The 23,722-nt window shown below is 33.7% G+C and overlaps 1 protein-coding gene across 1 annotated transcript in view; it reads right to left on the bottom strand.

The window, feature by feature from the left end:
• LOC133200986 (NHL repeat-containing protein 2-like) overlaps positions 1-23,722 on the bottom strand; it is a 292,659-nt gene that overhangs the window by 93,681 nt on the left and 175,256 nt on the right. Inside the window, exon 7 of the mRNA XM_061336792.1 lies at positions 13,738-13,860. Within this exon, the coding sequence (XP_061192776.1) occupies positions 13,738-13,860 (123 nt within the window). The remainder of the gene's footprint in view (positions 1-13,737; positions 13,861-23,722) is intronic.

Below are 23,722 nucleotides of genomic sequence, written 5' to 3'. Positions count from 1 at the left end.
AGTTTTTTGCCCTGTCCATCCATCTGTCTGTCTGTCTGTTTATCTGTTTGTCTGCAAAAACTTTAACATTGCTCATAACTTTTGATTGGTCGGAGCTTTGGCTTTCATATTTCACATGTGCATTCCTTGTGATAAGGCCTTTCTTTGGGTACCATCATATTTGATCTTGACCTTGGAGTGTGACCCAGTTTTACAAAATTTTACCCAACTTTATCCTTAGCCATAACTTTTGAACAGTTAGTACTAGGGCCTTCATACTTCACATATGTAATCCTTTTGACAAGACCTTCCTCTGGAGACCAACAAATTTGACACTTTGACCTTGACCTAAGAATTTGACCTACTTCTGAAAAACTTTAACCTTGGCCATAACTTTTTAACGGTTGGTGCTAGGGCTTTCGTACTTCACATGTGCAATCCTTGTGACAAGACCTTCCTTTGGATACCAACCACTTTGATCCTTTGACCATGGAGTTTGACCTACTTTTGGAAAACTTTAACCTTGGCCATAACCTATTAACGGTTGGTGCTAGGCCTTTCATATTTCACATGTGTAATCCTAGTGACAAGACCTTTCTTTGGATACCAACCACTTTGATCCTTTGACCATGGAGTTTGTCCTACTTTCGGAAAAGTTAACCTTGGCCATAACTTTCGAATAATTGGTGCTAGGGCTTTCATATTTCACATGTGTAATCCTAGTGACAAGACCTTTCTTTGGATTATACCAACAACTTTGACCCTTTGACCTTGGAGTTTTACTTACCTTTGGAAAACTTTAACCTTGGCCATAACTTTTGAACAATTTTTGCTTCAGCTTTCATATTTCACCTGTGTATTTCTTAGTAGAAGGCCTTTCTTTAGGCACCATTAATTTTGACCATTTGACCTTGACCTTGATGTTTGACATACTTTTGAAAAACCTTTTCCACATCTATTCAATGGTTGTTGATAGGGCTTTCATATATATCACAGGTTTATTCCTCAAGACAAGACCTTATTTTGGGTACCAACATATTTGATTTGCATTTGAGAAAGTTGAACCTTTGCTATAAGTTGCCATTCGGGGGCATCAGTGTTTCACAAACAGATTTTGTTTCATATGTAAAACTCTGGTTGGTCATTGTGGCCCCACCCTACCCACTGTAAATTTGAAAAAAATTGAATCTACACTACCTGTGGATGTTCCTATAATATTATAACTAATCATGGCTTTGCTGTTCTTGAGCAGCAGATTTTTTCAAGATGATTCCTATATATTCTTATGCAAAACTTTGACCCTCTGTTGTGCTCTAACCCCTGGGGGTCATGATTTGAACAAACTTGATTCTACAATACCTAAGGTTGCTTCTGTAAATATATGACTAATAATGTATGATCAGGTTCTTACGAGGGATGTATAGGTTTTCCTTTTACTCTGTCTGAGTCAATGATTGGACAGCTAAGTCTCAGGGTATATCACATAGAACTTAAATTTTCTCTTTCATCTAGAGATGGGGGCTGGGTAAGGTATACTACTTACACCATGTTTCTCCCCTAGGTTCCTATTGATAGATAAGAACCAGTTGTCTCAATCTTCTTCAGATTTACTACACCCAGAACTTAAGTACTTAACCAAGATTGCATTGAAGTCTATGGAGCAATTTTTTAAAAAGAAAATAAATACTGTAAATATTGTAATAAATCGGAATTATGTCTAAATATACTGAGTATTAAACATCTACACATGTTACATATTCAGTTTCATTGAATCTTTTGTTTTAGGATGGAATACCTTAACTTCTTTATTGCTGTTTCATCATCCAACTTCTACATCTACATTCTGAATGCCTGACTTTCCCAAAGCTTTGCCTTATATACCCTTAGGCTAGCTCATTCAAAGGGTTGTCAGGTCATTCCACTATTTGAAGTCTTCAATGCATTTTACTCCAATGCCCTTTAACCATTACACCTATATATTCATATGTAAACCTTGACCCACTGACCCCAAGGGGTCATGATTTGAACAAATTTGAATCTACACTACCTGAGGATACTTCTGTATTAATATGTCTTATAATGGCTAAGCTGTTTTTGAGAAGAAGATTTTTAAAGATATTTCCTATATATTCCTATGGTAAACTTTGACCCTCCCCCTGTTGTGGTCCTGCCCTACCCCCAGGGGTCATGATTGGAACTTTAATCTACACTACCTGAGGATACTTCTGTATTAATATGTCTAATAATGGCAAAGCTGTTCTTGAGAAGAAGATTTTTAAAGATATTTCCTATATATAAACCTATGGTAAACTTTGTCCCTTCTGTTGTGGCCTTGCTCTACCCCCAGCGGTCATGATAGGAACAAACTTTAATCTACACTACCTGAGGATACTTCTTTATTAACATGTTTAATAATGGCTCAGCTGTTGTTGAAAAGAAGATATATTTTAAGATATTTCCTATATATTCCTATGGTAAACTTCGATCCTCCTGTTGTGTCCCTGCCCCACCCCCAGGGGCATGGTTGGAACAAACTTGAATCTACACTACCTGAGAATACTTCTGTAATAATATGACTATTGATGGCTTTGCTGTTCTTGAAAAGAAGATTTTAAAGACATTTCTTATATATTCCTATGATAAACTTGACCCCCTGTTGTGGCCCTGCCCCACCCCCAAGGGTTATGGTTGGAACAAACTTGATTCTACACTACCTGAGGATACTTCTGTAATAATATGACTAATCATGGCTTTGCTGTTCTTGAGAAGAAGATTCTTAAAGATATTTCCTATATTCCTATGGTAAATTTTGACCCCCTGTTGTGGTCCTGCCCTATCCCTGGGAGTTATGATATGAACAAATTTGAACCAAGAGTATGTAATGAAGCTTTCACGTAAGTTTCATCTTTTCTTGCCCAGTGGTTCTTGAGAAAAAGATTTTTAAAAGATGCCACCAAATTTTACGAATTCTTAATTATCTCCCCTTGAAAGAGGGTGCAGCACTTCCTGTTAACAACATTGTATCCCCTTCACTCAAGGATGCTTTGTGGCAAGTTTGATTGAAATTAGTCCAGTTGTTCTTGAGGAGAAGATGAAAATGTGAAAAGTTTACGACAACTCCAAAGACAACGCTGACAACAACAGGCAATGGACAAATTTTGATCAGAAAAGCTCACTTGAGCATTCGGTTCAGGTGAGCTAAAAAGAGACTTTGGAGATATATATATATATATATATATATATATATATATATATATATATATATATATATATATATATATATATATTAGGGATGTCAACGAATATTCGAACATTCGAATATTCATTCGATGAATTGAAATTCGAATATAAATTTAAGATTCGAATATTCGGTGTTTTTCAGATTTCATAAAAAGAAGTACTGTGATTTAAAATTTTTATTAGAGCAGTGCTGGAATTCTTCCTGTTTAATTTACTAGCGATCAATGTCCATCTATACTTTCTTATCTTATAGATCTACTAAATTATTTTGTTTTGAATAAGGTGTTAAAAAATTACACAATAATGCTTTATGTATAATACAAAAGGTACTTTCATAGTTTTTATTAGTTAAATACGATAGGATCTAGAATCGAGGATAACAAGATTAAAACCTTCTTAGAATGGGTAAAAGACGTGAAGAGTTATACTTATCAAAACAAATTTAATTGATCATTGAATGAATGTCCGATTCTGTAATTAATATTTTAAAGGGCTAAATTTCAGTATAAATGTGTAAATTACTTGATTATCTGGGGTTGTACATAAACCTGAATTTTATATTTATCATCGGGAAATTAGTTAATTACGTAGGAAAATTGTCTATGGAAATCTTTGTTTATATTCTAAAAACAATGTATCAAAGATAATAATCATATCTTTTATTAGGCTGATAATTGCAATTAATTACACGTATTGAAATCTAAACAGTATACGACTATCTTGCCTTTGGTAAGACGACTGGTTTCTCCGTTGGAACTACTATAAATACACATGTATCATTTGCTAAAATTATACTTTTTCTACATTTAAATCAATTATTTATTTAAAACATTGACAAATATCAAATGGAATCCCTTATTGTACAACTACAAAAGTCTTCATACATTTTTACAACTACTTAAGTCTTCATACATTTTTACTTCCAATATAAGATTACCTACTATGAACTTTTCATGAGAGTAGGATATGCATATTTAAAATAAACCAGAATTTATATATTTTATCGAATATTCGAATATATTCGAATACTTTCATCGAATATTCGAATATGAAAAATGGACAAAATTGACATCCCTAATATATATATATATATATATATATATATATATGTGTGTGTGTGTGTGTGTGTATGTATATATATATATATATATATATTAAAAATAAAAATCCAAAAAATCACAAAATATTTTCTGCAAGCACTTTCGCCATGTTAGGCTCTTCAGGCAGTTATACAAATGTCAGGTAGGTTACCTGGTAACGTCCAAAAGCAAAAGTTCATTGTGACGTCATAATAGATCAAGGTAGCGTAAAGTTGCCGTATTAGATAATGTACAAATATTGCATTAACTTGAACACATAATATGCATAAAATCTTACAATATGTTATATAATAATGTATCATTTTCGATTAAGCTTTGGTTTAAAAAGTTTGATAAAGTAGTACTCTTTTGCCAAACGTAGATTTTCATTTTCATTGGGAAGTTTATAAAAAGGGAAAATCTTAAATATTCCTTTGCCACATTTTGCAAAATGTTCACAACATGGTGTATTATGCACACTAGGGTCTTTAATTTGCTGTTTGTGTACACGAACCTGGGCATTTAGTTTTTCCGTTTGTCCAATATAGAATTCTTTGCACGTTGGACAGATTGCACAGTAGATAACGTTTTCGGATTTACAGTTCATTGGTGAATTGGTTCTAATTTCCATTCCTGATTTAAGTTGGATTCTATTTCCCTCTTCTAAATATGTACACATTCTGCATCTTGGATCTCCGCATTTTTTAATGGTTGGAATTTCCTCCTGTGTAGTGAAACTGGCCTTGGTTAACAATTTTTTAAGATTGGGTGTCTGTCGTCGACTATTGATAATATCATTTGGTTGTATTAAACTTTTCATATTTTCAATAAGCAGTAAGTTACTGGATAGACAAACATCCGGATATTATAAATGAACGATTCTCAAAGGAATTCATTTTAGAAGGACTTAAGTTAGTTCTAGAAAATAATCATTTCCACTTCAACAATGAGTTCTATCTACAAATAAAAGGAACAGCTATGGGGACAAAAGTTGCTCCTTCATATGCAACCTTGGTGATGGGATACTTAGATCAATTGTATGGGAAAATACCGGAACTCTTTGATGACGACTTTGGTAACTATATAAGAAATAATTGGAAACGTTACCTAGACGACTGCTTCATATTTTGGACCAAGAGTGAAGAAGACTTAAATAAATTCCATTCACTTCTTAATAACCTCCATGATTTTATACAATTTACAATAGAAAAAAGTTGTGCGGAACTTCCATTTTTAGATCTTCTTATTATAAAGAATGGATCTTGTATAACTACAGACTTATACTGTAAACCTATGGACACACATCAGTATTTGGATTTTAGATCATGCCATCCATCCCACACAAAGCGTAATATCCCGTTTAATTTAGCACGAAGAATTTGTACAATTATTACAGATAGAACCCTGCGTTCTAGACGTTTGGAGGAATTAAAAATATATCTATGACGACAAAACTATCCAATTGATTTAATCAACGCTGGAATAAGCAAGGCGTCCAAAATTCCAATAGAAAACCTTAGAAATCCACGTCGTGTAGATGACACCACCGACGATGGGAAAATAGCCTTTGTTGTGACCCATAACCCACGAAACAGAAATATCCTTATGGACGCTAAAAGATTCTACCCAATTTTAGAACAATCGGAAAATATGAAAAGTTTAATACAACCAAATGATATTATCAATAGTCGACGACAGGCACCCAATCTTAAAAAATTGTTAACCAAGGCCCGTTTTACTACACAGGAGGAAATTCCAACCATTAAAAAATGCGGAGATCCAAGATGATGAACGTGTACATATTTAGAAGAGGGAAATAGAATCCAACTTAAATCAGGAATGGAAATTAGAACCAATTCACCAATGAACTGTAAATCCGAAAACGTTATCTACTGTGCAATCTGTCCAACGTGCAAAGAATTCTATATTGGACAAACGGAAAAACTAAATGCCCGGGTTCGTGTACACAAACAGCAAATTAAAGACCCTAGTGTGCATAATACACCATGTTGTGAACATTTTGCAAAATGTGGCAAAGGAATATTTAAGATTTTCCCTTTTTATAAACTTCCCAATGAAAATGAAAATCTACGTTTGGCAAAAGAGGACTACTTTATCAAACTTTTTAAACCAAAGCTTAATCGAAAATGATACATTATTATATAACATATTGTAAGATTTTATGCATATTATGTGTTCAAGTTAATGCAATATTTGTACATTATCTAATACGGCAACTTTACGCTACCTTGATCTATTATGACGTCACAATGAACTTTTGCTTTTGGACGTTACCAGGTAACCTACCTGACATTTGTATAACTGCCTGAAGAGCCTTTGTATAACTGCCTGAAGAGCCTAACATGGCGAAAGCGCTTGCAGAAAATATTTTGTGATTTTTTGGATTTTTATTTTTAATACACCCAGCAAAACTGTACCGGTTCTTCATTTTGTTTTTGAAATTATATATATATATATATATATATATATATATATATATATATATATATATATATATATATATATAAGCACTAAAAACCAACAACACTGTATATCCTAAGTGTCGGATCTACTAAGTAGATACAAGGTCACGGATGGAAATCTAAATAAAGCACTAAAAATGACCAACGACACAAACAATAATAATTGTCAAATTTTCGGGACGACCTGTCCCTTCCTCAGGACAAAGGAAAAAGTTAAGAAGTCATAAAAACAAAGGAAATAGAGAAGCAAAAACAACTAGCACTACTACTAAACTACCAAACGTTAAATATTTACAATGTTACATGTTTAATTTGGTTTATAAACAGTTGTGAACAAGGAGATCCGGAGCGCTATGAATTGCGTCCGGTCTATTGGGTGTACTCTGGTGAAGTGTGATTTACATAATTGAACGAATTAATTATCGCTAATTAATTACGACCAACAGTAAATCGTACATTGTCTTATTCTCTCAAAATAGCGTAACTCTACATGATAAAAAGAAATTAAAGAAAGACAATATGGAAGGACAATTTTGAAATATGAATTTGGACATATTATAAATTTGGAAATCGGAAAAAAGAAATAAACAAAAATGTACGCTGTAAATATTTGGGTAGGTTGTTCCAGGATTGCTAATACGAATTAACGGTAAAGTTTATACTATATAGAGAGAATGAACTTGTTTGTTACAATTTGGAGCAAATGTTAAGAAAACTTTCAAAAATATCAACCACATCAGTCGTAAGACAAAAAAGACAGTGAAGAAATCTATATTTTGATAAAGATGAAAAAAAAAACACTGCTGATGTTTTGAGCAGAAAAACGGAGGTTCAGGCAAAACTCTGATAACCATAAAGTATTTTTAAAAAGGCATTTTTTTTACTGACTGTTGCACAGGCATTTGACGTTTTTAACCTTTCTTTTCATAAATAAAAATTCTCCATACTATAATAGTTAGGAGAATTTTTTATTCATGAAAAGAAAGGTTAAAGACGTCAAGTGCCTGTGGACTGTTGTATTCATGTACATCTGTACATGTATGTAATAAATTAGTCACGTTTCGTGTTGATATCTTGAACGTCGAGTGTCAGCTCTGATATCTCGATACCCCGGATATCTCGACATTTTTTGAAAGTTCCATTGATGTAGGGATACTGAAGGAAAAATATTAAACAAGCACACACATCTTTCTGATTTTAAAGAAAAAAAGTGTGGTAACAAGCAAAAATAAGAGTCATGCTCTTTGATTTCGAGATTCTGACAAATTGTTATTTTTTGAAACAATAACTGGGAAAAACTGGTTTGTCTATTATATCTTTTGCTTTCAAGACAAAAGCAGATACGAAGTCGATCGCCCATGAAGTTCAAGTTAGAGTGGTAGAGTTACAAACATTCAATGGAATATTGCTTAACCGAATCACCTCATATACAAAAAAAGTATAAACATGTGTTTTGGACGTAATATTTAATTATTGTTTAAGAATATAATTTTATGTACATTTCATCGCATCGAAAAATGAAAAGATTAGGTGTCAGGTTAGCTCATGCCACAGAGGAAGATGTATAGATGATCTTAATTATGTTCAAATACATATATTCAAGCAGGTCCGTAGTTACCAGTAGTTTAAAAAGCTCGGGGGGGGGGGGGGGGGGGGGTTCGGGGGAGGGCAACTTCCTCCAAAGATCTGAAAAGCAAAACAAAAACAAAAAAAAACAAACAAACCTAAACTGACTAAAGAGTTGGGGGGGGGGGGGGGCAACTTCCCAAAACAATCTGACAAGCAGAAAAAAGGAAAAAAATACCTGTACAAATCCTGGAATTTACCAGTGCTCCACCTTACAACAACAGAAACGGGGGGTGGGGGGGGTGGGGGGTAGCACGTATAAGAGGAAAAATTGCCCCCCCCCCCTTCTACGGGCCTGTTAAGTCCTGCATGATATTCAGTTTCAATTTCAAATAGATTTCATAAAAATTGTAATGCAACTGTGTTTCATTTCATCAGAAAAGTCCATTTAGTTTGTATGAATATCAGGTTGTTATTTTTTTTTAGATTAGCGGCCCTTTTAAGAAATGATGAACGATACTTGTTGTGTTCAAGTGATACAGCAGTAGCGTCGAGGGGACAGGTGCCTCAAAATTAAAAAAAAAGGACAGAAACATTTTTAACCGCTTTTGATTAAGTGTGATTTACTGAAAAAAGTAAGTAGTTGACAAAAAATTAAATTTTCATGTACAGAATAAACGTTCATAATACAATCCTATGACATCGTTATGTGCCTCTTTGTTTTGCTTCTTCTCCATAACTAAGACAGGCGAAGAAATTGAATTGTATAAACAATGGAAACTTAGTTCTTTAATCATTTTTATTAAAGAATTAAGAAACAGCTAACTAAAAAAAATCCCCTTGGAAGTAGTTTTTTTTTTTTAATTATGATTTTTTTTTAAACTTAATGAAACTTAAAAAAAGAAAAAAAAGTTTACACATCATAGCATATCTGAATTTATTTCCCGTTAGAATTTTTTGGTGATACAGAAAAAACACGAGATATTATTATCCCTTCGTAACAAAGTTATACGGGATAAAGTAACATGCGTGTATGTGGGTGAGTGAATGCGTGCTTATATCCGAAAATATTTTTTCTTATCGGGATCGATGTGCTCTTTCGCGAGGGGTGCGCCGCTTTAATTGCACGAGGTGCCCTTCTGGGACATCTATATAGATTTTTTCATATTTTAATATTACAAGTGCTTTATATCTTTTATAATCTTGAGCTAGAGTAGGAATTTTAAAAAGAATACCTTATGATGTGGAATTCAACAAGTTTTAATTTTTCGACTGAATAAAAACCGTTCCTATATCCTGTCTAGACCCCCACCCCACCCTTCACGAAATTACTAAACTTGTCTAATATAGTATGAAAATAGTATGCGACTTCCCTCATGAATAATTACATACTAGTTGCTTGGAAGAAAAAAAAATTCTCAAGTTTATATTAGTCAAAACGATTAAGGTTGTTTAAAAAGTGTAGTTTTTAAAAGAATGTTTGGTAACTGAATTTGACGCACACGACGTCATTACGTTTTCAGTAAGTAACGTCAACGTTGTTTTGAAGCGGCCTTACTAAAATGCTCATAAAATACTGATAAAGTGAGATATTTTAAAAATTGATGTATATTTGTATTCAGAAAGAGTCAGGCTATCATAATTTAACAAAAAGTCAATTTGTGAAATTTTGACCTTAAGGGCCCTTTTCTCATGACGGCACTCATACATATATATATATATATATATATATATATATATATATATATATATATATATATATATATAATTTGGGGGTCTTGATCCTGAGACCTCAAACACAAAAACAAGCAGTTCAGCGTACACCACTTAGCTACACAGACTTTTAACAAAGTTAGAGTCCAGGAAAATAGGATAACTGAGGTATAACTGAGGTATATAAAAAAATTTTAATATGAAGACCATGTTTAACCAAAAAGACAGTATACTATGATATCAAAAGTGCACAACCCCTTCAAGATGTCTCTGGTTTAAGTTGGTAAAAATACATATTAATTTTAAGTTTTTGAATGCTCACTCGATAGTTCTCCATTTATCCCATATATTAAATTCTGTAAATTTCATTCATTTTGTTTTAGATAATTATGTCTATTTTTGCCAGGTACTGGTATATATAATTTGTATTTGTGTATAGCTAGATTTATGAGGGTTGTCCATAAAGTTTGTGGACAAGCTATAGTTTAAATAAAAGTTGTGTAACACCTTTTTATTACTAGCATATTTATAATCCTTTACTATATGTGAATTACAAAATATAAAATTTTATTCAATTTTAAATGTATGATTACATTTATGACTTCATTATTAGACTTAATTGGGATGGTGACCTGAAGCATGGCAAAGTTTTAGTTAAAAAGTTATTTATCATTTATAGACTTCATTTGTATTTTGTAAAATTCTGCAAAAATATGGATGACTTTCACATTATGACATTGATAAAAGTTTTAGCGTCAAACCTGTAAAATTTGAATGTTCAAAGTTTCGAAATGGCAGAGAAATCAAGGTTAGAATCTATTAAGACAGGATCGCCATTGTTCGAAAAAGGACGTTTTTGGAAAAGATGGAGCAGAGAGCAGTGATAAAATTTTGTGTAGACATCAGAAAAACACCAACAGACACCCATAAATTTCTTAAACAGTCGGGAAAACATAGTTCAGTAAGTTGTTCTTTAGTGTTTAAGTGGCATAGAAGATTTTTCGGACGGAAGGTGACATGCATGAAAGAAGACCATCTTTCCGAGATTGCAGTGCTGTAAAAAATGAAGTTTGTGACGTGATTGTTATCGTTTTTACGAAGACAGTAGGGCTGGGACGATTCAGGGTTCAATCGATTCGGTTCGGTTTCGGTTCAGAATGATACGGTTTGTTTTTTTTCGATTCGGTTCGATTTAACCTAAAACAGTCTAAATATTTCTCATCATAAATGAAAAATGATAACCTCTGCTTTAAAAAGTGATTAAAATCCTTTACGCCAGTCTTCACAAAAACTTTTCTGAGACACTAACAAGTGAGGCTAGTTGATTTGACATTTTTACTAGCTAAAGTAAAATTTCTACTAGCCCAGAAAAATAATAAAATTTGAAACCTTTTGTTGTATTATTTTATTTCATTTCATAATGAATTACTCTTCTTTTCATATTTCTTCTGCTTTTTTTCTCATTTTGTATTTTTCTTCTGAGTCAATGATAAATAAATAATCAGAGAAATTATTTAAGGCTGAATTTAACAGAATGAACAATCATGCTATAGATACCTTTTAACATGGTAGTATACATTCATCTTTTTTTCTGATCATTGGACTTCCTCTTCCAATATGAAGTGAAAGCTAGGTGATTTATTTTTTTTTAATTCAAATTTTCAGACACAATGTTAATATATTTTTGATAACCCTTGTAAATCTTCAGTTAATTAGTTGAGTAGCTGGAAATAATTGAATCAATTAATGTGATATCTACATGTATTTTCCATAAAATCAGAATGGAGGAAATTCGGGTTAGTAGAAAAAAGACGATCGTTTTCATGGTTTTTAGAAATAAATAAATAATGTAGAAGTACTAAAAGAATAAGATAGAAGAGATATGAACAAGAGAACCACACTTCTTTGATTTTTTTCATTGGTTGGGGATATAAAAGCAAAACTTGGAAAATACCTGCTACTTTTTCACTAGGCCGTCGGACTATTTACTAGCCCATAGCAATTTAAAGGTGCTTAGACACAGATTTGAAGTTTATATTTTCTCAATAATATCACAACTTATATGTTGCTATAGCATTTCACACGAAAATAAGATAAAAAACTTATTTAATCTGGAAATTATTGAAACTACGGATTTCGGGAGGCGTTTGATTAACACATCCTTGCACTTTCACAATTTTTAACTTTATCCTTAATACTTAAGAAAAGTAGCAATTTTGTTGTGTATTAATGAATAATATTACATCTATTATCCAGAAAATTCAGAGTAAAAATGTGCCAAAGCAAAAGCCACTCACTTAAGTATTGTCAGCCCGTGCTCAGTGTTGTGTAGTTGTGTACAGAGTTTAACAAATTGAATACACCCGTGAAACGTAAACTGTTTTTGTAAACAAGGCACGAGCTCTGTTGTTGTTAATGTTTACGTTTCACCGGGTGTGTTCAATTGTTAAACTCTGCACACACCACTGAGCACGGACTGACAATACTGGTGAGAGGATTTTGCTTTCTACATTTCTACTCTGAAATTTCTGCATTATAGTTTTAATATATTTCATTAATAAACAACAAAATTGCCACTTAACTAAAGTAATAAGGATAAAGTTAAAATTTGTGAAAGCGCAAGGATGTGTCTACCAAACGAGTCCAGAAATTCGAAGTTTCAATAACTTCCAGATAAAATAAGATTTTTATCAAATTTTCGTATGAGATGCTATAGCAACATATAAGTCATGAAATTATACAGAAAATTTGAGTAAATACTAACTTCAAATCTGTGTCTAAGCACCTTTAAACTAACCTTTATTGTAAAAGTAAAGGGTGTTTATGGAATAAAAAAAAATAATCACTGACTTCAAACTGGCACAATCATTATAAGAAGTATTAAAATCATGAAAACAAACACTTCTGATCTCCAATTGGCGGCCATTTTTATATATACATGTTATGTAAATTTTTAACTGAACCAAACCGAATTCTGGAATTCTGGATCGGTGCACCGAATCGAACAGTATGAACCACGGTGCACCGAAATTTTCGGTGCACCGCACAGCCCTAGAAGACAGAGGTATAATTATTTGCAGGATCTGAGACAGGAACTGTTAAATATTATTTCACGTATGAAACCATAACAGTTTGTGCAAATTTTTGATGACTGGTTAATATGACATAAGAAATGTGTTGAGTTAAACGGTGAGTACGTTGAGAAAAGTTAAATGTATTTAGCTTTTGACTTTGGGAATCAAGAATTTTCAATTTAGTCCTCCTGGTGTGAGTGTGTGTCTTTTTTTGTATCTGTTAAATAAAACTACAATGTATTTGTGCTTTGTTTGTGATGAAAACTTGCATATTAATAAAATGAGACATGAATTTAATGAAAATAATAGTTTCATATATTTTATCAATGTTTGTCAGTTACTATCAAGGTTGTCCACAAACTTTGCGGACAACCCTCATACTTAATATCATAAAATAATGGAATATTTTGGATGTTTTTAAATGTGCTATTTTGTAGGCCATTTGGTATACTAAGTGCTCTATACCCCTTTCCTCGTTCAAGGTAAACAGTTTATAACAAGCGACAAGAAACAACAGAGAGATAGCATGCATACTTTGATCAGAAAAATGATTCAGATAAGGTAAAATACTGTTTTTCAATTGATAAAGATCATTATATTTACCTTATGGTTGTAAGAGTCTGCAACCAAAAGAGAACTAGAGTCGGGTATCATGGCAACACCAAGAGGATGCTGTAACTTTGCATCAATCCCAATACCATCTTTATCACCATATGCGAATAGGTTCTATAAAATAATAACACAGCACAGCAGGGTGAGAAAAATACGTCAGTGATTACTCCTCCATAGGGATGAATATGAATAAAATCATAACCATCCCCATGAGAATGATTTGCTCCAATATAAGGCTCACTTTTCTCCAAGTAATGGTTAAAACAGAACATAGCATGTTTCGGATAAACTGTGTTTAAGTTACCGTATAAATCATATCTATCTATTCAGAGTCTGATACTCTTGTAAGCAATTTGTTTTTTCTTGAAATTATCACCAATTTTCAATGCAGAAATAGAGAGAAGCTCAGGCTATATTTTTTTTTTTTTAGTCATTTTTCAAAACCAACTGACCAAATTTTTTTAGAGTTAAATTTTTTTTCTTTTTTTTCTTTCTTTTCTTTTTTTTTTAAATGGATATTAAAACATAAGACAGACTAGTCATGTATTGATAAGTGGCATGCAGTTTTAATTTCAGGGGGAAGGGGGAAAGGGGGTAATGATTAAAATTTTTGTCTTTATATTTTATTTTTTCCTGACCTACTGACCCAATTTTTGGGATAAAGTGTTGATAAACAACTAATAAAAAAGTGGTCTTACATGAACCAAAAATCTTTCTCAGAATGACTTCTGCATCAGGTTCAGATGCATCAACTGACAAAATTTGATGATTTTAAGCCAACTAGTACCTGAAATATTTAATTATAGTCATATAAATTGAAAAGTAGGTCAAGGTGACCTACTTTTCAGTTGACGTCTTTCGAAGACCCAAGATGCATCAACTTACAAAGTTTTGTGATCATAGGCCTTAAAATGTCCAAAATATGCCTCTAAAACACTTTGAAATCGAATGCTTGCAAAGTTCAAAAAGTAGGTCACTGTGACCTACATGTACTATATTATTATGTTTTATGGCCCCAAGATGCATCATCTTACAAGATTTAATGATTCTATACCTCTTAGTATTCAAATTAATGACCTTAATTGTTTTGAAAAAGATAAGCCATAAAATTCAAGATGTAGCTTAAGGTGACCTACTTTTTAGTCAACGTACTCCAAGGACCCAAGATGCATCAACTGACAAAGTTTGATGATCATTTTGAAAAAGAATGGTCACAAAATTTAAAAAGTAGATCACCGTGACCTACTTTTGAGTCAACATGATATGAGGTCCTTAGATGCATCAACTGACTGACAAGATTTGATGATCCTAGTCCTTATACTATTAAGCAAAATATCAACATTTTAATACAATGTAATTTTTTATCAATGGTTCAGAAGAGCTAAAAACACACAAGTTATGTCTTATTAAATAGTCAGTTGTTTTGCAATTTTTTCTCATATGTGTGGTGGGTACTACCCATTAGATAAACCTATGCTTTATACAGGAGTATGCTTTATCAAAAGCACTCCTGGTTTTGACACAATACCTTGCTGACTAAAGCCATTCCCTACTATTTCACTTTGTTCATAGGAAGTGAAATAGTAGGGGCTGGCTTTAGTCAGACTGCATTGCTTCGTGGATTATATGAGACTAACTGTACATAATGTCTTAATTTTTTTTTACATCTGGAGATAAAAATTATCTTGAGGTCCAAAACCAAGATTTGAACAGGGACATTTAAAGGTCCCTGATTTTACTACTTTCAAAATTAGCTAAAACTTTCCTAGGCTTGTTCTTCCAAACTGCAATGCAGATACTAAAGGGCTTTCAGTATAGTTAAAAAGAAAAATACACAATTATTTCAGGTCAATACTAAACAATAACACCTCAATAGCCCTTCTATCATTTAAATTTAATCAATGAAATAGATTCATGAAAAACTCAAATTTTGCCATTGTAAGTTACTAAACTTCTTTTCAATAAAATATTTTTAAATACAAAAGTGTTTCTGTATATATGCAATTTGAAATATAAAATATAATTGGGTAAATATGTTGTTACATGTTATAACCAGATTTTTTTTTTCCTTTTCAAAGAGGGTCATGACCCCCTTTTAACATTTGAGGTTGGGAAGTATGCCAGAAAAGAATACTGTGAAACCATTAATTTTTATGGAGGTTAATTTTGTTGTTTTCATGGCATGAAGAGACCACTAAAGGAACACTTCCTCGTAAATGGGGCGCCAACCTATAGGACCAGGGTTAATTTTAGTCTTTACAAAAAGCTTGCCAATTTCTGTTTCCATCAATGACTTCAGGCTACAAATGAGGGTTGTCCCAAAAAGTCATAGACAATGTATATATCTTTGTAAACTTTCAACCAATACTGACCAAATTTTGCATAGCCATAATTTATTCAATCTTCCTTTAAAAATTGAATTCTTAAATATATACCTTTCAAAGTAAAGTTAGGAAAATGCCGATATGGTCTGTCAGCGCACGATCAAAATCCAGAATAATTTACGTATGTAACTTTTCCAATTGCATTTGTTTCTCTAGTAAAATGTGAAGCAATGTGAGGTAATCAGAGATTACAGAGATTACCTCATTGAATGTTGTCCTTAAGTAAGGCAAAGTAATAATCTAGTTGTGTGCATCTCCAGATGTAACACTTATGAAATTTTGATCTGATAGGGCTTGAAGTTACTAGGAGATGGACTTACCACCGAATAACTTAACTAAAAACTTTAAATTGGTCACTCATTTAGACTTTATAAGTCAAATTTGGCATCTGAAGCAAGTTTGAAAGTGTTCATCCTGTGATGCATCATCCTTGCAGGTTTGGTTCAGATAGCCCTAAAAGTTTCTTGGTTTAAAGTTCTCTTGGTTCTTGGTTTGGTTTTTTCTCTGTTTACCTGCTGCAAAAACTTTAACCCGGTCACTCATCTGGAAAATGTAGGTCAGATCCAACATCTGAAGCAAGTTCAGTAGTGTGCATCCTTAGAGGTATCATCCTTGCAAGTTTAGTCAATATAGGGCTTATAGTGACTTAAAAATGAGATCTGCTCCAAAAACTTTAACCTGGTCACTTGTCCAGAAAATGAAGGTCAGATCCAGCATCTGAAGCAAGTCCAAGTAAAGTGCATCCTTAGATGTATTATCCATGAAAATCCTTAGATGTATCATCAATGCAAGTTTGTCAATGTAGGGCTTATAGTTACCAGGAAATGAGACCTGCTCCCAAAACTTTGACCTGCTCCAAAAACTTTAACCTGCTCCAAAAACATTAACCTGGTCATTCTTTAGTTGCAATTGCAGCATCTGAAACCTTGACTGGTACAATGAAACATACTAGAAACATCCTCTATGCATTTCTGTTTAATATAGGACACTGAAGTACTTGAAAAGAAATCTGCTCAAAAATTTTAATCTGGGCAGTGAAATTCGCTTGAAAGCTGTTGTACAGTTTTAACATTCTCTGGTCTGTACTGAACTCAATGTATCTCTGGAAATGTGGAGAAATTACTTATTCGGTAACCAATTATTTAAATACCAGCACACTCATATGTATATGTATGCATTTTGTTAATTTTATTTATGAAACTGTATTTTTGATATCTGATAATGGTCTACATAGTCGGGTATTCATTTATCATTACTTTATTATGTAAAACTACATTTATAGATTTATTATATTGAACACAGTAATTTTTAGATTATTTATAAGATTCATTGATAGGTCTGCTTATGTATTGTTTAGGATTTTTAAATGCATTTGGCTTAAACTTTGTATCTCAAGGGCAATAACTCTCATATTTGGTTGCAAACATGAATTATGAAAGTTGGATATTTTTATGCATACTCATATAATAGTATGTAAACTTATAAAGTATTCCTTTTTGGTAATTATAATCTGTGATACTGATAGGATATATTTTGGTGTATATTACTAGTCTGAATTGCCTTGGCATTGCCAATTTGCTAGTCCGAATTGCCTCTGTTTATTTGCATTGCATTGTGTTACAAGAATTTTTTGTTTACAATATTTTATTTTATTTACTTTACAGTACATGTAAATCGTATGATCCTGTGTTGTCAATCGTATGATGTATGATTGTATGCTGTCAATTGTATGATGTGAATGTACTTGATGATAATAAAGACATACACATTTTCAAGAATTTTTCTTCTCTGGGCATTGAGCAGTACAACATTTATGAATAAGTAACATCAACAGCCATGTGTGATACAGAAGAAAGTGATACAGAAGAGCAGTTAGGACAGAGGCGCAGAGTGATGACCGAGAAAGGACCTGCTTACCATGTGCAAGAAAAGTTAAAGTTTAGAAGAAGTTGTGATAGGAAACTGTCAAAAGTAAGTGATAACATAGAACAGTTACTACTGGAAAATCCAAACAAAGATACAGTAAAAAATGAGTATAAGAAGTGGATGCAAATATATGAGGACTTGATTGTGTCACATGAAGAATACCAAAAACTGTTGTATTTGACACCAAGCGAGAAAATCCTGGATGATGAGAATTTTCAATCACGGAACAAAAGATACACAGATTTGAAAGAATGTGTTGAAGAATGGTTATTACAACACACAACACCGGAAAACGAATCGGTGTGATCTAAACTCAGCATAAGTTCTTCTTCAAGTCATCTTTCAATGGAAAAATTGAAAGAACAACAAAGAAAAGCAGAACTCATTGCCAGAGCTTCAGCATTGCCAAAGAAAAAGGAATTAGAAGAAGCTAAATTACAACTGAAACTTAAAGAGGAAGAACTGGAAATTGAAACAGAATTAAAATAACTGATCCCAAAACCAAAATTATTGAGGAAATGGAGAAAAGTGTTTTGAGGAATTTGGAGTTAGAAGAATCTCTAAAAGATGATTTCCATGCAAGTGATAAGCCAGAAACAAAAGAAACTGTTAACGTGACATTGAATCCATGTGCACCCCATGGGAAGACAGAAGAAAATCTTTTCATTCACATGTAACATCTAATATGTGTCAACCACAGAATACACTTTATTTATATGTTCCTCAGTCTACGTGTCTACCACAGAATACACCTTATGTACACGTACCTCACTCTACAAGTGCATTACAAAACAGGAATTGTGAAAAGTCATATACTTCGCATTAACCGTTACCTAGAAACATACCACAGGACACCTATAGTGCATATATACCTACTCCACCTCAGATGCCGGCTCTTCATGTCAGTGATAACATTGCGCCGCATATTGTTTCTGATTAACCATGTTCTACTGTGCCATTACAAACATCGACCAATAGCGACCATGGTATATTGACTGTTGCACGGGAACTCAACAAGCCTAGATCTGTAATACAAACTTTTGGAGGAAATCCGAAGGACTATAAGAGATTCTTAAGACAATTCAACACAAGAATTTGTTCCAACACGACTCTTACGAAAAAGGGTTAAATTACTTATTGCAGTATACCTCAGGTGAAGTGCACGAAATTGTGGTAGGATATTCACACCTGGATGCAGAGCATGGATTCAAGGCAGCACTAGATGAATTTAAGGACAGATATGGTGATTCTGATATATTAGCTCAATCGTACGTGAAAAAGGCATTAGACTGGCCAGTTATAAAGACTGACAATGCAAAGGCCTTAGATGCTTATGGTATTTTTCTCAAGGAGTGTCAGTTCGCAATTGAAAACGTGGAAGCAGCCAGAGTTTTAGAATACTCAGAAAACTTAAAACTGTTAGTGAAAAAGTTACCATAATACTTGCATGAGAAATGGAGAAACATACTATATGACCTTAAATAAAAGAATCAGATTGTGAAATTTCAACATCTTGTCAACTTTGTTTACAAAGAAGCAAAGAAAGCTACAGATCCAATTTATGATGAGAGATTCTGAGCAACATTCAAGCATCAACCAAAGGTTTACAAGATGGTTAGCATGGTCAACCTGGAAAATCAGTCAAGTTTTCTGGAACACACAAAAATTTTGAAATCACTATGAATGAACCATCAAAAATGTTCAGTCAGGTGCAAGTTGTGATGTGTATACAACACAGAGACAGAAGACTGGAAGTGTATTCTTAGATCCCTGTGTGTTTTGTAATGGAGGTCATTCACTGGATGTGTGTAGGAAATATGTGAACTTATCCTTGAAAGACAGATATTCATTTCTGAAGTCTAAGGGCTTGTGTTTTGCATGTCTTAAACCTGGACACCTGAAGAATAATTGTCAGCAAAAATTGACTTGTGAACATTGTTAGAAAATTCATCCTACCATTCTTCATGTTAATCCACAGAAAAAAGATGAAAACCGAAAGAATTCAAGTGATGGTGATGGCAGTGAAGCAACAGCTTTGTCGGTGGCTGCTCATAAGGGGGCTGGAGAAGCAGTGAAGCAGGCATTATCTATTGTGCATGGAGAGAACGATTATAGGCATTATGCCTGCTGTTCAATCCATTTCATTTGTAATGAGTAAATATATTTTAAACTACCCATTGTGCCTGTTAGACTAAAGTCAAAGTACAATGACAAATATGTAACAACATATGCATTCCTAGATTCAGGAAGCAACGCTACGTTTTGTTAAGAAACTCTTGCGCATTCCTTAAACATGGAGGGAAAGTGAACAAAGTTGAATCTCGTTACTATGGGACAAGAAAGAGTCCAAGACACTTATGTTATATCAGATTTGGAAGTGAGTGATATTCACGCTGAAAATACATTTGAACTGCCACCTGTCTTTACACAGGCTACATTACCAGTATCCAGGAAGGACATGATTTCTCCGGAAGACTTAAAAGAATGGCCACATTTACATGACATTGACCTGAATGTGATTGATTGCGATGTGGGACTTTGATTGGTGTGAGTGCGCCAAAGGCATTGGAACCATGGGATGTTGTTCCTAGTATAGAAAATGGTCCCTTTGCAGTGAAAACTTTACTAGGCTGGGTCATCAATGGTCCACTGGAAGTGACAACCAAATGACAACAGTAATTCATGTGTATCCATCAATTGCATTGATGCAAGTAGACTAGAGGAGCAGATTCGTAACCAGTTTAACTACGATTTTAGTGAGAGGACAATCGACGACATTCACGAGCCATCCAGAGATGACAGGAAGTTTCTAGATCTTGTATCCGACTCTATTTGTTTTGAGAATGGACACTATAAAATTAGACTTCCATTCAAGTCTAATGATGTCAGATTACCAAACAACAAGAAACAAGTCACTTGCCAAATGATTCAATCATAATGAAAACTTTCATAGAGAATATTGTGAGTTCATGAACAAGATTATGACTGAAGGATATGCTGTCAGAGTTCCAACTGAAGATATCAAGCAAGTGGATGGCAAGGTTTGGTACTTGCCTCATCATGCAGTGTACCATCCAAAGAAGAAAATGTTGAGAGTGGTGTTTGATTGTGCAGCTAGATTTCTAGGCACTTCACTGAATGATCAACTTTTACCTGGACCAAATTTAACTAGTTCACTTGTGGGTATGCTATTAAGATTCTGACAAGACGAGATTGCAGTGATGGGAGACATAGACAGCATGTTTTACCAGGTTCGTGTACCAAAACAAGATGCAAGCTTCCTCAGATTTCTATGGTGGGAAGATGGAGACACAACTAAGAAGATCATAGAATATCAGATGGTAGTACACTTGTTTGGCACATCATCATTGCCTAGTTGTGCTAATTATGCTCTTAGAAAAACTGCTAGAGATTCTGAAGAACTTTTTGATTCCAAGATCATCAATACCGTGTTTAAAAACTTTTATGTAGATGACTGTCTAAAGTCCGTAAAGACTGTTGATAATGATGCTATTGGCTTAATCAAGGATGTACAAAGACTTCTTACTCGAGGAGGATTTCACATTTCAAAGTGGATAAGCAACAACAGAGATGTTATGATGTCAATTCCAATCTGAGAGAGAGCAAAAGAAGTCAAGAGCCTAGACTTGGATTATGATGCACTACCGATAGAAAGGGCCTTAGGAGTTCAGTGGTGTGTGGAATCAGATATGTTCTGTTAATAAGGAACCCCTTACAAGAAGAGGAATCTTATCCATGATAAGTAGTGTTTTTGATCTGGATTTCTTGCACTGTTCATACTGAGAGCAAAGAAAATACTTCAGGAGTTAAGTAAAATTCATCTTGGATGATATGATACCATACCTGAAAAATTTTCTGACCAATGGAACAGCTGGTTTTGTGACTTGCAGAAATTATCAGAATTTGAAATAGACAGATGTGTTAAGCCTGTAGGATTTGGAACAGTGTGCTCTGCCCAATTACACCATTTTGCAGACACTAGTGAACTTGGTTATGGGACTGTTTTTTATCTGCAATTGGAAAATATGAACAACGAAGTCCATTCTTTCATAATGGGAAAGTCGTGTGTGGTTCCTTTGAAGCAAACAAGTATCCCAAGATTAGAACTGACAGCAGCCAGTGTTCGAAATTCAGAATTATTTTCTATGGGTCCAAAGGACCCACAGATAAAGGGACTATACGAGTCCTTCCAGGGCAGCGTAAGCCCAATATAATACCATCAAATATTTGGGAAAAATAAACTTTTACGTATTGATGATCTCGCAAGTTTATCGCTTTATATAAAATATGTCAATTTGATAAAGGGTATCTACAACTCGCAAGTATTAACAATATGACACGGTAAAATAATCATACCACAGTCTTACTTGGCCATATATAACACGTAATGAGTTTAACATGTGTTCATATTACTGTAAACATGCTTTTCCTCGGAATAACAATTTCTGTTTTTAAAATCCGTAGGTAGAAAAATACGCAAGTTTCTTAGATTGCCACAATATGTTGATAAAATGTACTGAAGAATACTTGGACAATTTCCCGTGGAAAGTTTGTAACTGCATACATATAACGTAAATTTATTTCATGCAGAAAAAGATCAAACCTTCAGTATTTATTTAAAATGCACATGAAAAGAAGAATTGATACGTTTTACCCATTTTAAGTCCAATTTCTTTTATACACGCTCATTGGTAAATTTGTTAAATATATCCAATTAACATGTTAAAATTCAGGAAAGATATAAAAATTAATGTAAATGCATAAACCAATGTACGTTAACCAGTGTTAACAGACGTTAACTTCAATCGCAACTTATTAAGCCTTTCCAACAAGCAGTAATGAAAAACAACGGCGTATTTTTCCAGGCTCGCCGGAAAAGTCTGAGAAGATGTAATTGACTAACTTGTTTCCCGGCAAAACATCGTCGGCCCAAAATTATTTCAAGGACCCATTTAGTCATACTATTCGCGAGTCCTTCCGTTTGTACGTCGGCGCAGGACCGACGGGCCGACGCTAATTTCGAACACTGACAGCAGCAACAGTTGCCGTGCGTACTGATAAAATGTTAAAAGCAGAATTAGACATTCCTATAGATGAAACTAGATAGTATGGCTGTATTACGTTACATTAGAAATGAAACATCAAGATTTCACACGTTTGTAGCTAACAGACTTGTTGTTATTCATGAAGGATCAACACCACAAGAATGGAGATACATCAACACTAAACTCAATCCTGCAGATTATGCATCAAGAGGACTTTCAGCAAAGGAAATAGTGCAGCATGGACGTTGGATTCAAGCTCCAGAATTTTTATGGACTTCTGTTAATTATTGGCCAGAAACACCTACAGAAAATTTGCATGAAACACTAGATTATGATCTGGAAGTGAAAAAAGTGTCAGTGAGAGCATAAGTAGCTGATGTACAGAAGGCAGAATCAAGCATTGACCTGATGAGTGTTGAGAAACTTATCAACTATCATTCTTCTTGGTATTCTTTACAAAAAAGTGTTGCATGGATTTCGAAGATTCGCACTGAATTACTCCGTCGTATTCAACAAAATAAACTTGGAAATAGTGACAACCTATCGCCTAATGAAAAGGTTAGATCTACACCAGATGACACAGGACACATTTCGCTTCAG

Source organism: Saccostrea echinata, unplaced genomic scaffold (genome assembly GCF_033153115.1).
Source record: "Saccostrea echinata isolate AGI-Se365-2 ecotype Australia unplaced genomic scaffold, CSIRO_AGI_Sech_v1 ptg000042l, whole genome shotgun sequence".
NCBI classification, from domain to species: Eukaryota; Metazoa; Mollusca; class Bivalvia; order Ostreida; family Ostreidae; genus Saccostrea; species Saccostrea echinata.
Note: the sequence above shows the minus strand (reverse complement) of the source record. Positions and strands in the feature narration are given on the sequence as shown.